At 52.6% G+C, this 12012-nt stretch overlaps 1 protein-coding gene across 5 annotated transcripts in view; it reads left to right on the plus strand.

Annotated features, from left to right (window-relative positions):
- Positions 1 to 12012, plus strand: part of LRRK1 (leucine rich repeat kinase 1) — a 126051-nt gene that overhangs the window by 95473 nt on the left and 18566 nt on the right. For all 5 annotated transcript variants that reach the window (XM_032391250.1, XM_032391249.1, XM_032391251.1 and 2 more), the window contains 5 exons: positions 2915 to 3086; positions 5449 to 5612; positions 6629 to 6768; positions 8751 to 9000; positions 11140 to 11306. In XM_032391250.1, the coding sequence (XP_032247141.1) occupies positions 2915 to 3086; positions 5449 to 5612; positions 6629 to 6768; positions 8751 to 9000; positions 11140 to 11306 (893 nt within the window). The remainder of the gene's footprint in view (positions 1 to 2914; positions 3087 to 5448; positions 5613 to 6628; positions 6769 to 8750; positions 9001 to 11139; positions 11307 to 12012) is intronic.

Genomic DNA, 12012 nt, shown 5'->3' on the forward strand with positions numbered 1-12012 from the left:
GCTGATGTTGCCCACGAGGCAGTAGCCAGGACCCCAAATCCGCAGACCTTTTCCACGCACCTACCATAGACCGTGTCACCACCCGCCCCCAGTCCTAGAGCTCTGGGGCATGCCCACTGGAGACTTCTGGGAAGCTGGCCCAGACCCTGTATGGCCAGCCCAGAGACTCCACGTGCATAGACTGGGCCTCCTGGGAGCCAGACCTGGGCCACTGTGCCAGAGGTACCACCCAGATTTCTGCTAGATCTTGTAACTATGGGAGAGGGCTTCTTATCACTCCAGCCCCCTGGGAGCCATGAGTGAGTCCTAAAAGGAGAAACCCCAAAGAGGGATTGAAAGTCCGCGTGATCCCTCATACCATGACCTAGGGGTATCCTTGACTTTGGTCCATGGAAAGTGAGGCAGCCTCTGAGTTGACCGCATTGCCAAAATGGGACAATTTTCCAGTTATTTTATTGACAGGGTAGAGGAATGAGGGGTTACCAGCACTCAGTAAAAGCAAGCCGGTTATAATACACACATGTATGACCAGGTGAACCATGAAATCAGCCAGGTCATGGCCGAGTCTTCTGGGAGACTTATAGTACGGCGGGTGAGACCACAGAGCCAGAATGCCTGAGTATGAATCCCAGCTGCCTTTCTTGTCTCATCTGTACAATGGGAACAATACTGTTACTGACTAGTATTATAATTATTGTGAGGATTAAATCAGATGATACATGTAAAGTATGAAAAGTGTCTCTTGCACTTAAAAGCTCCAAAGATGGGGCACCTGGATAGCTCAGTCGGTTAAGCGTCCGACTCTTGATTGCAGCTCAGGTCATGATCTCAGGGTCTTGAGATCAAGCCCCACTTCGGGCTTCTCGCTCAGCACAGGGTCTGCTTGAGATTCTCTCTCTCCCTCTCCCTCTGCCCATCCCCCTGCTTGTGCGCCCACACGTGCACGCTCGTTCTCTCTCTCTCTCAAATAAATCTTAAAAAAAAAAAGCCCCAAAGATATCAGGTGTTATCAGCATTATTATTATTACTCTTCCTTTGTGTTAAGTACTCAAAGTCATTCACATCTGGTTCCATACAATGTCGCAAATGTTGGGGCATTTTCCATTTCAGCACGGGTTCACTTGTGCCCTGGGCAAGTTCCATCTCCTTGCACGTGAACTTGTATTTGGCTAACAAAGCTGCTCAGCATCTCTGAGCACTCCTACCCCACTGAGACAGTCGAGGTGGTGTAGCATGAGCCAGCTCCTCGGTATAGACGAGGTGCCCCCCACCCCAGGTTTTGTTCAGCAGACCCGGGAAGAATGCACCTCTTTAATCCCCATCTTGCTGACTCTCTGGTCATCCCCCTGGTTCAGCCTTTCGCCATGAGTGATTGCTTTCCAGCAGGTTAGCAGGTGTCAGCGGTCTTGAGAAGAGCTTCTGTTGCCAGTCAGTTTGAATCTCCTCCTTTCCCCGGCGGGCTTCGGAGTGGTCTCTACCTCTGGCAGTATTGAGCACCTGCTGGGGCACCTGGGCGCAGAGCCCGCTCCCTCCCCTCACTCAGCACCTACAAGGAGAGCGGGAAGCTGCAGGACCTGGCCAGTGTAAGCTCCAAGCTGAGTGTGGTGTGGGCAGAAGAAGCCGAATAAATCACTGCAAGGCACTGACGAGGGCCTCCAGATCGGGGAGGGACACGGAACACATAGATAAACAAGGACTTTGCAGAACATGAAGGAATAAATCAGCCCTGGGTAAAGGCCTGGGGTGGAAGGAGGACCCTCTAGCTGGGGTGATTGAGAAGTTCCTCTTACCCCAGATCTGAAGTGGCTGAAAAGGACCTAAATCTTCACTGGCCTGCCCCCTCGGGGCCTCCCCTCCACCAACCCTGTGGGAGTCCTTTCTCTTCCCATGTCAGGAAGCAGGATGTGCACAAGGTTACACCGTGTGCTGAAGACACAGAGCCGGGATGGACGCTTCTACGATATTTTCAGGGGTCTCTTCCAGAACGTTCTAAAGACATTTTATTGGAGCTAAACTGATGTATTTTAAAAGCCTCGGGAGCTGAAGGCACGGCCTTTGTTCAGAAAAGGGCCCACCGGAGAGCTGCCCTGCGCCTGCCCGGCAGCTCCATGCACACAGAAGATGCTGATTTTCAGGCGCACTCTTGGAGGGGCCTCCTCAGCTTCGGCTGCTCTCAGCTGACTCGGTGACTCAGCACTTTTAGGATGAGCAAGAGTGCCCTCATAAAACATCCCTCCGTGCACAAACAGCCTCATTCTGACTTTTAAGGCGATGGGGTTGTCTCAACCGTCCAAGAACAATAAATAGCTTCGAAGGCCAGAAACATGACTCCTGGTGTTCGGAAACCTACAGCTGTATTTGCGTTTCCTTCACCATCCAAAGTTAATTTTAAGCGATTCCCCGGTCACAGCCCCGATCACGGAGAGCGAACCGAGATTTACTATGTCTGGTGTGTTTATGACCACAGACGTTTTCATGTCTTCCTTTACCATATTCTAGTCGCTGTCCTAGAGGCCTTCCTTGAGAGGTATCTTTGCTGTCCCCATCTTCGTTTCCTCTTGGAGCATTTATTCTCAAACACAGAAACTACTCTGTCTTTCTAAAAGTAGAATTCCAGGGGCGCCTGGGTGGTTCAGTCAGTTAAATGTCTGCCTTCAGCTCAGGGTCCTGGGATCAAGTCCGGCATCGGGCTCCCTGCTCAGTAGGGAGTCTGCTTCTCCCTCTCCCTCTGCCTGCCACTCTGCCTACTTGTGATCCCGCTCTCTCGCTCTGTCAAATAAATAAAATCTTTAAAAAAATAAATAAATACATAAAAGTAGAATTCCAAAGGCCCTGCAGAGGAGGGGGAAGGCACCGGGGGCAGCGGGCCCAGGCCAGGCGGCACTGTTTACCTGTCCCCATTGATGTGTTCCAGCTATCTTCTGCCACACCTCCTTCCATCCAAACCCGGCCTGGACACTCACGGAATGCGGCACCCCAAGGCCAACACCATTCAGAGAGTGTTTAAGATGAGTTTTGTTCCTGTTGGCTTCTGGCAAAGGTTTATAGCACGGATGCTGATCAGCCTGGCGGAGATGGACCTGCAGGTAGCCGCAGTTTCTGCTTGGGTGTGGGGGGCGGTGCGCGCTCAGGGCACCTGGAGTCGTGCCCTCACGAGGAGAGGCTCTTTGCTGGAAGATCTTGACCGAAACCCCTTTTCCTGCAGCAAAGCTGCTGCCTTAGGCCCCGGAGGCCGGCATGAGCATAGCTGCCTTCTCTTCTGTCGGCCGGCAGACCCCTTTGCGCCATCCTGTGAATACCAAACCAGCACCTAGCTGGTTCCGAATACGCGTTTTAAGAGCCGTGGTTGTAAAGCAATCCACACCAAAAATCCCCTGGAAGGCTTGTTAGAACAGAAGTGGCTGGGCCCCCTCAGAGGTTCCGATGCAGTGGGTTTGGACTGGGACCCAGCATTTTTCATATCTAACCACTGTCCCCGGTGATGCCACGGGTTTAGAGACCACACCGGGAGAACCGTGGCTTTAGAACCGTGGTTTTGCCACTCGGGCGGTGCACCAGACTCCCCTGGGGAGCTTCTAACAGACATGGGCAGAGCCCAGGCTGCCTAAATTAAGATTTCTGGGGGCGGCACCCAGGCGTTGGGAGTTTTTAGAGTTTGCCAGGTGATTTCACCGTCCAGTCAAGCTCGAGAACCACAGGTGTAGATCTTTAACTTGGTCTGGAAGCGATGAAGACCTGACCCCAGGAGTTCCTTTCTGTGGGTTCACCTGGGGGGTTGAAAGGAGTCCTGGCTGTCAATGTTAATTTCATGCAAAACAGTAACATGAAAATAGTATTTGGCTAGAGTCGTGTTTCTCAAAGTGGGATTCCTGGACCAGCAGAAGCAGCCTTACCTGGGAACTTGTTAGAAATGCAAGTCCGTGGGCCCACCCCACACCCACTATGTCAGAAACTCCAGGATGGAGCCCAGCGCTCTGTTTTTCACAAACCTCCCAGGGGATTCTGACCCACTCTACAATATGAGCACCCCTGGCGTAAACTTGGACTGTTGAATAATTGATGTTAAATTCAGCATGGGTTTATTTTTGCCACATTCTAATGAAAAGGCCCTTATGGAATTAACAACCCCGTGGCTAATTAAAGATATTCTTTGATCTTCCCATTTTACTGAAATGTTTAAAAAAAAAAACAAAAATGAGAGTTTGAAAATCTTAACTGCTGTGGCCCATGCTGGGGTGGGGGGACTTGTTTGCAAGGTTTGGGGGGCCCACTGATGATGGGAAGAGTGGGTACAGGAGCTAGCCCGTCTACAGTTCTGATTCGGTCACTCTGCCCTCCCTTTGAACTGTCCTCCTGCCGCGTTCTAAGTGGGAGGTCACAGAACACAGGGTTGTCATCGTGTGAGGCCTGAGCTCCCAAGTGGGCTCCGTGTGGGGGGTGGGGGGCCCAGCTGGGCGTGGAGGCAGGCACCCTTCCAGGCAGCATCCCTCCCTCCGAATGAGAGGAAAAGTCCCATTGAAATTCAGATGAGGAGAGGGAGTTCAGTTTCAGGAGTAATCAAAGGCATACAAATTCAAGCAACAGATGAGATGCTGCGCACTTCGCACCTCTCAAATCAGCAGACTAAAGCCACATTGCCGGCCCCAGGAGCTTCACGTGTTCACATACTGTGGTCAGTGCATATATGGTCTAATTGTTTCAAAAGCGGTTCCTCGGTCCGTATCCAGATCCTAAAAAAGTTCGGACCCTTTGACGCAATAATCCTACTGCTAAAAACGTGAACGAAGGAAATCATTCGAAATCAGAGAACACTTTGTGACTTTTCATGGTTCATTGGCCCATTTGAGGGAGCGAACGATTGGAACAACCTAAATATTCAAAGAAATGAATGATCTGATTGGGAAGTCACTGTATTTCACAAAATATTGAGCTTTAGAAAAATGACTTTTATATGAGTTTTTAATGGCATAAGAAAAGTGACGTTTTTAAAAGCATCCAAAATGAGAAATTTAGATAATTAGAAATAGAAAATATGGCTTCAGCTGTTTTCCAAATGTATACATAGACAGAAAAAAAAAAATCCTGGAATAAAAGTTACCAAAGTCTCTCTGCTTAGTGTTAAGTTGTTTCGGGGTTTTTGGTACATTTTTCTGTATTTTCTACATTTTCTAACATGAATTTTTGCTTGTCAAATCCGAGAGGGAAAAGGTTTGAAAAAGAAGAGCCTAGTATCAATCCTTTGGGAAAAATGTGCTCCCAGGGTGTCGTGGGGACCCTTCCAGATAATGCAGTGTTTAATTTGGCAGCAGGATGCATGGTGCGGGAGGAGGGGGTGGGAAAGACAGGGGTCATTTATCACGACGGGGCCAGGCCAGCCTCTTCATAGCTCTGCCCGGGGCCAGCGAGGAGGCTAGAATACTTAAGCAGGGTCTTTTCTCTGTCTTTCAGCTTTTTGAAAACAGGAAGAATACTAAAAGCAGACACAGGAAAGTCACCATTTATAGTTTTACAGGAAGCCAGAGAAATCGCTGCAGCACATTCAGAGTGAAAAGAAATCAGACCATCTACTGGCAGGAAGGGCTCCTGGTCACTTTTGATGGGGGCTACCTCAGGTAGGAATACTCGGGAATGCACCTGACGGGGTCACCATGGTGCCGTGGGAACAGCCCGCGTGGCGGCCTCCTCCGGAAGACCGTCCGCTTGGTGTCCGGAGTTCTCCCAAGAGTGGCTTATCACGGCAGCCTGCTAGAAATAGGAGACCCTCCCCTGCAAATGTCTAGAGCTCCCTCATCTCCTCCCCCCTCCTCCTCTCCCCTGGCAGGACAGGAGAGGTGAGGGAGGGTATGGTGACCACAGCCCAGGACTTGAGGGAAGTGGGCGGCCACTGAGCTCCGGGTGAAAGCCTCTGGCACCTCCGTGGTCACTTAGGTGACACCTGCAGGGGCCTTGCTGCCATCTGGCCCTGTCCCCTTGTCCTAAGTGACGATGGCCCAGGGGACACCATGGATCCTCCACGTGACATAACAAGATCCATAACTTAGCTCCCTTTTCCTGGTTTCTTTCCTTTTTTGAGAAAGAGAAAGACAGCTCAAGAGGTTTAATAAGTAACTTCTAATTGGCTTTAATAAACACAAAATATTATTTCGTATTTACATTGAATTTTTCAAAATATTCTTCAGCTCCATGAGAAGAGAAGGAGAAGGAGAAAGGATCTTCTTTTGAGGGCCTGACTTGAGCTGTTCTTGGTGCCTGGTACTTTCATATAGATGTACCCACTTAAAGCTCACAGCTGCCGCCTGGCAAACGAGAATCTTGTAGTTCAGAGAAGGCAAGAACCTTCCCTGAGGTCACACCTAGGGGTCGATCCCTGCCTGAGCATCCCTTACTGCAAAGTCCCCGTGATGTCCGCATCACAGGGCTGGGAAGTGGTGGGAGGACAAGGCAGGGTCACACACACAAGTACACAAACACAGGGGTCCGCCTCACCGTCCTGCCTGGGCACAGGGTCCTGGGGTAAGGGTGGGGGTGGGGTGGTCCCTGGGGCTTAGGTCTCAGCCTGGAGGCAAGGAGATCATCCCAGGGCCCTCCAAGGCCGGATCACAGTGGGCTCTTCATTTCTGGGTTGCAGTGTGGAATCCTCAGATGTGAACTGGAAAAAGAAAAAAAGCGGAGGAATAAAAATCATTTGCCAGTCAGAAATGAGGGACTTCTCTGCCATGGCTTTTATCACAGACCATGTCAACTCCCTGATTGATCAGTGGTTTCCCGGTAAGAGAACGTTCTTGAACCAAGTCTTTGCTCATGTTAACATTTCTTTACGAATCAGGGTGGGGCTCATTATTTTGGGAGCAGAAGTCTCACTGGGATTCAGCGCACGGAAACCAGAGAGGTCCTACTGGCCCTTTGGCAGAATCCCGATCCCTGGGGGCATCCGGCTGTGACCTGGGTTTGGGCGCTACGGGGAAGACATGGGCCCAGACCCCACAGGATGTGTGCAGGCCTTAGCCTCGGGGCTGCCCACAGTGTGTGGGAAGACAGACAAGCCCTGGGTGCCCCACGTGGTCCAGGAAGACCCTCGGTGTGAGCTTCTCACGGGTCTTGTTTACACGGTGAGGACAGTGCTGAAATCTGAGGGGACTCCGTGGGCGGGGTGGGAAGGCAAGGGAGCCACACCTGTCAAGGACCCCCATTTTCCTTTCCTGCCTGCCCCCACCCCCAAATCCCAGAGGTGACCAACCACCCACATGGCCCTTTGATCAGCTTCTTCGTTGACAGTCCACCCAAAAAAAACACTTTTTGGAGTGAAGCTTTTGAGGCCCTCTGTTTGTTTTGCTATCAGAGTGGAAACAAACCCGTGGGGTGTTCTGCAGGGAGGAGGCTGTGAGGGGCAGACCAGGCAGCCTCTTCCCCATGAGCCCTCAGCCTCTGAAGGCTGGCGGCTGAGAGAGCAGAGAATGGGTTTGGACTCCAAGACCTGCTTGGCCAGCGCCCTCACCTCCCTGAGCTGGCGTCTCTCCTGCCACATCACTGTGTCCCAGGACAGCGTCAGAGGAGATGCTTAAGGAGCATGGCAGGCCGTGCTCCGGACGCATGGTCTGGACACCGGGGCCTGGGGGCCTTCCAGGGCTGATGGGAAAGCTGACCTATAAGGAAAAACGCTTAGAAAGGGGCCAACAGGGACACTTGGGTGGCTCAGTCAGTTAAGCATCCTACTCTTGGTTTCTGCTTAGGTCATGATCTCGGGGTTCTGGGATAGAGCCCTGTGTGTCGGGCTCCGTGCTCAGCAGGAAGTCTCCTTGGGATTCTCTCCCTCTCTCTCTCTCTCTCTCAGATATATAAATAAATCTTTTTTAAAAAATGAAAGGAAGAAAGGGGCCCAAGAGAAGGCAGTTTGGTGTGTGACTTGTGGCAGTTTGGGTATGCTTGGTCATCCAAGGAAGCCTCTAGACCCATATGAGCCTCCCTGGGCTTTGGTGACGCCCCGCCAACCAGTGAGCCCCACAGCAGGTGCTGGGGAGATTTGACAGCTTGGGGGCGGGGCATTCGATCATCACCTGAGACAGGGCTGCTCAGGATGGCAACTGGCAAGATGTGTGACACACGGGCCTGCAGATAGCAGATGCGCCCAGAAGGTTCCAGGAGACCCCTCCTACCCTGCACAAGGCAGGCCATCAGCTCACCCTGAGGCACCTTGGAGGCTGCTTCTTTGCACCTCCTTTCAGAGTGTGTGGAAAAGCTGTGTGCCTCTTGCCCCGGGGAACACAGGTAAAATGACTAGGTTCTGTCTATCTTATAATTTGTACTCATTTCTCCCCCCTGCCTTGCTCTTCTAGGAGGGATCATAGTAATTGCAAGCCTTATGTTTCTAATTTTAAGAATAGCTCCTTATTGGATGTGGTTCAGTTTCTGGAGCATGGCCTAGCTCAGACGCAGCCCGCAGCATCCTGCCGGGGCCCAGCTGTGCAGGAGGGATCCCCAACCTCTCAGCCCCTCCTCAGCCAGCCCGCTGAGGGTCTAGACCACCCACCGGCTGTCCAGTGCATCCCTGACCTTTCCTGGTGCTGGGCTTTCAGGATCTTGCTCTCCAAAAAAACAACCCAAGGATGCAGTCATGGTTCAGCCACTCCCTAGGGTCCAGGCAGGAGCACCCAGACCCCCTCCTATGAAAAGCCCACCCCGCCTAGGTGCTGCTCAGGGACCCACCTGCGGCCGCCTTCATGTAAACTATCTCCTGCTCTGTCCCCATTTAGCCCTGACAGCCACAGAGAGCGACGGGACCCCGCTCATGGAGCAGTATGTTCCCTGCCCCGTGTGCGAGACCTCCTGGGCCCACCACACGGACCCGAATGAGAAAGCAGAGGACGTGCAGTACTTCGACATGGAAGACTGCGTGCTCACAGCCATTGAGCAGGACTTCATCTTCTGCCCCAGACACCCCGACCTCCCCGTGCCTCTCCAGGAGCTGGTTCCCGAGCTGTTCATGACCGACTTCCCAGCCAGGTAGGCCACCGTGCCCCTCCTCTGATTCCTACTTTCCTGCCGGCTCAAGGACGAGAAGGCGGATTCTCCTCGTGTTCGAGAAGGGGGCGCTCCCAGGCCTACAGCCTCATTTTCCTCTCTTGGCAAATGCTGATTCCTACCTGCTGCCCTCAGGGTGGGCATTTGGATCCCCTACATCTGTTCTTGCAGTGAGACCTCTAACCTCAGATAATGACTGGGGAGAGAATGCTGGAGAAATAGAGAATGCTTTGTGGTCCCACCCAACAGGAAATGGTCACAAAATCCGAGTGCTGGGGAAAAGATGGACGGTTCTATAGTCATGGAAACCAGAAGCTATGACTCAGTGTCCCCGGAGATAAATTGACATTGGCAGTTACCAGCTGTTTTGGAGTTACGAAGTCCTGTTGTTGTCTTAGTCAAAGGATTGCTATCTCTGGCTTCTTTAAAGAAAAGTAAACTTTTGTTGGGGGGGGGTAAGAATATTTATATTCTCATTTTTCCAAATTGCCCCCCATCCCAAAGAATCCATGTGGAGTCCTCTGAGATATTGCAGGATTGGGGTCGGTCTATCAAATTAAGAAATCGCTTCCTACATTGGATGGTGTCCCCCCAGAGCCCTTTCTAATCGCCCCAGTTACCTCGCTGGTCAAAATGATAATTAAACACCGCTCTTCTGCAAAACGAGCTCCCTTTATTCCTAGAACTCTAACGTGAGGGCTATCGTTTCTCGGAGACCACGTGCCGAGTTGTGTAGATGCATGAATCAGATTTTTGGGGGAGGGGGGCCCAATGAGGCAGCCCCAAATGTTAGGATTTTCATTTATTTGCTGAACCTTGTTGGGTTTTATGCCCCGACTAAATCTGGGCTGCGGCATATCCTGTATGAAGTCGGGAAAGCCAGATTGGTTTGGATCGAATGGCGGGCCGTAGCATGGTTCTTCACTGAAGGTACTTGGCCGGTAGTTGAAAAGCCCGACAATGTGGACAGGATTCCCAGCCCAGCAGAGGGTCCCTGGAAACTTGAGCTGGGGCCCAGCTGGGGCCCTGAAGCGTCACGCTCCAGGAGTTTGGGTGGGTCAGGGTTGGGGGAGTTACCAGGTATCCAGGGAGCCCTGTCCTGTGGCCCCAAGTTTACAGGAGTCCTAACAGAATGGCCCGAGGGATCCCCAGCATTCCTGCTGCTCCCCATGCCCGTCTGGGGAGGCTCCCAAGGGCCTGCGCTGCCCAAGCAGGTGGTTTGAGGGGAGGCCACTTGGAGAAGAGCCCAGCTCTGCAGCACCACCAAGGGCTCCAGGGGAGTGCAAAGCATGACGTTGAGCTGGGCCAAGGCTGAGCAGCTGCAGAATCTGTTCCTGGAAGGCATGGAAAATAACTGCCTGGTGGGGTCAGCCTAGGGGGCCAGGAATGGATCCAGTGGACGCACCTGGCATAGGCAGCTGGTGAGGGACCCAGAGAGACTTCAGAGCAGGGGGAGGCCCTGAAGTGGGAGGGCCTCTGGGCTGCCTGCCCCTCCCGCCCTGCCTCCTGTCATCCCCTTCTCTCTCCCTCCCTCCCAGGAGTGACTTACGGTCTTTCCAAAAGCCCAAAAGAAATCACAGGATTAGAACACACAGACCAGGGAGGTCTAACTCCCTGCCCTTGGGTGGAATCCTAGCCATCGACTGTGCGCACACGGCTCATGCCGGTCAGAAGGCCTCCGCAGCCGCTTACATCATTCCTCACGTAATAAAAAGAAATAAGGAAACAACCAACCTAGCAGTAAATAAATGCAGCTTGTCTGATGGATGCTAGCTCTCAAAGCACGGAATCTTTGGGAAGAAAACATCCAAAAGAATTTTCTGTCTATGTGGGCCACTTGGCCTGGCTTCCCCCGGTGCTAGTCACCATGCTCCCCTACGAGGCAGTTTGCATTATGAGCCCACTTTACGGAGGAGACCCAGGCTTGTTGAGGCTACACAACCTGCCTACAGCCATGGGTTATCCTGGATCTGTCTGACCCCATGGGTAGCTTTGAACTATGACTCCCTGCAGTGGAAGAAATGACCAAGGGTGTCCTCACATCCACCCACCGCCAGCCTCTCCGGGGAGCGGTAAGGGACCGGTTAGGGAGGTCTGACCCACGTGCTGTGTTTCCGGCAGGCTCTTCCTAGAAAACAGCAAGCTGGAGCACAGCGAGGACGAGAGCAGCGTCCTGGGCCAGGGCGGAAGCGGCACCATCATCTACCGGGCCCGGTACCAAGGCCAGCCTGTGGCGGTGAAACGGTTCCAGATCAAGAAATTCAAGAACTTGGCCAACGCCCCAGCGGGTAAACAGGGCCCCGTGTTGTTCCTTTTCAGACACGTGCTCCCACGGAAGACTTGGGGAGACTAGAAGAGGAGAGGAGGGGGGACGAGGCTAGCGGAGGGCCCTGGGCAGCCGACCTGCCTTGTTCCTGGCAGGATGTGGGATAGGCCTAAAGGTCAGGCTGAGCAAAGCTTGGAAATTGTTTGGGGAGATTATTTTCTTGTCTAGATGCGAGCCCCCAAGAGCACGGGCCATCCCTACAATTTCCATCTGCTTCGTGGCCGTCACAGGCCTGGCACGTGGTGGGTACACACTCAGACGTCAGGTGGACCCCTTATCCCGCAGGACCTCTCTCAGCCATCGCCACTGAAGGAAGGAAGGTGGCAGTCCAGGTGAATGGATGGGGAAGCCAGCATGCGCCCTCCTTCTCTGCCACCCACACGAAGGAGGAAGGAGACACCCTCTTGCACACCAAGCACAGCTCAGAGTTGCTATCTACCTAGAACAACCCATCAAGGCTCCACACCCAGCCAGTGCGGGTACTGGGCGGCCCCCTCACTCCCAGCCGGCTGAATATCATACTTCTCACTACCCCCTGGCTTAGCATGTTCATCCTTATGATCATTAAGGTCATTTACACTCTTGGTAGAAAAATCAGAATCATAGAGCGAGGTAGAGAAAGCAGATCAGAAAGGAAGAGACAAATTGTTACTATACGAAGAGAATGA

The sequence above is a fragment of the Phoca vitulina genome, unplaced genomic scaffold (genome assembly GCF_004348235.1).
Source record: "Phoca vitulina isolate PV1807 unplaced genomic scaffold, GSC_HSeal_1.0 scaffold61, whole genome shotgun sequence".
Lineage (NCBI taxonomy): Eukaryota > Metazoa > Chordata > Mammalia > Carnivora > Phocidae > Phoca > Phoca vitulina.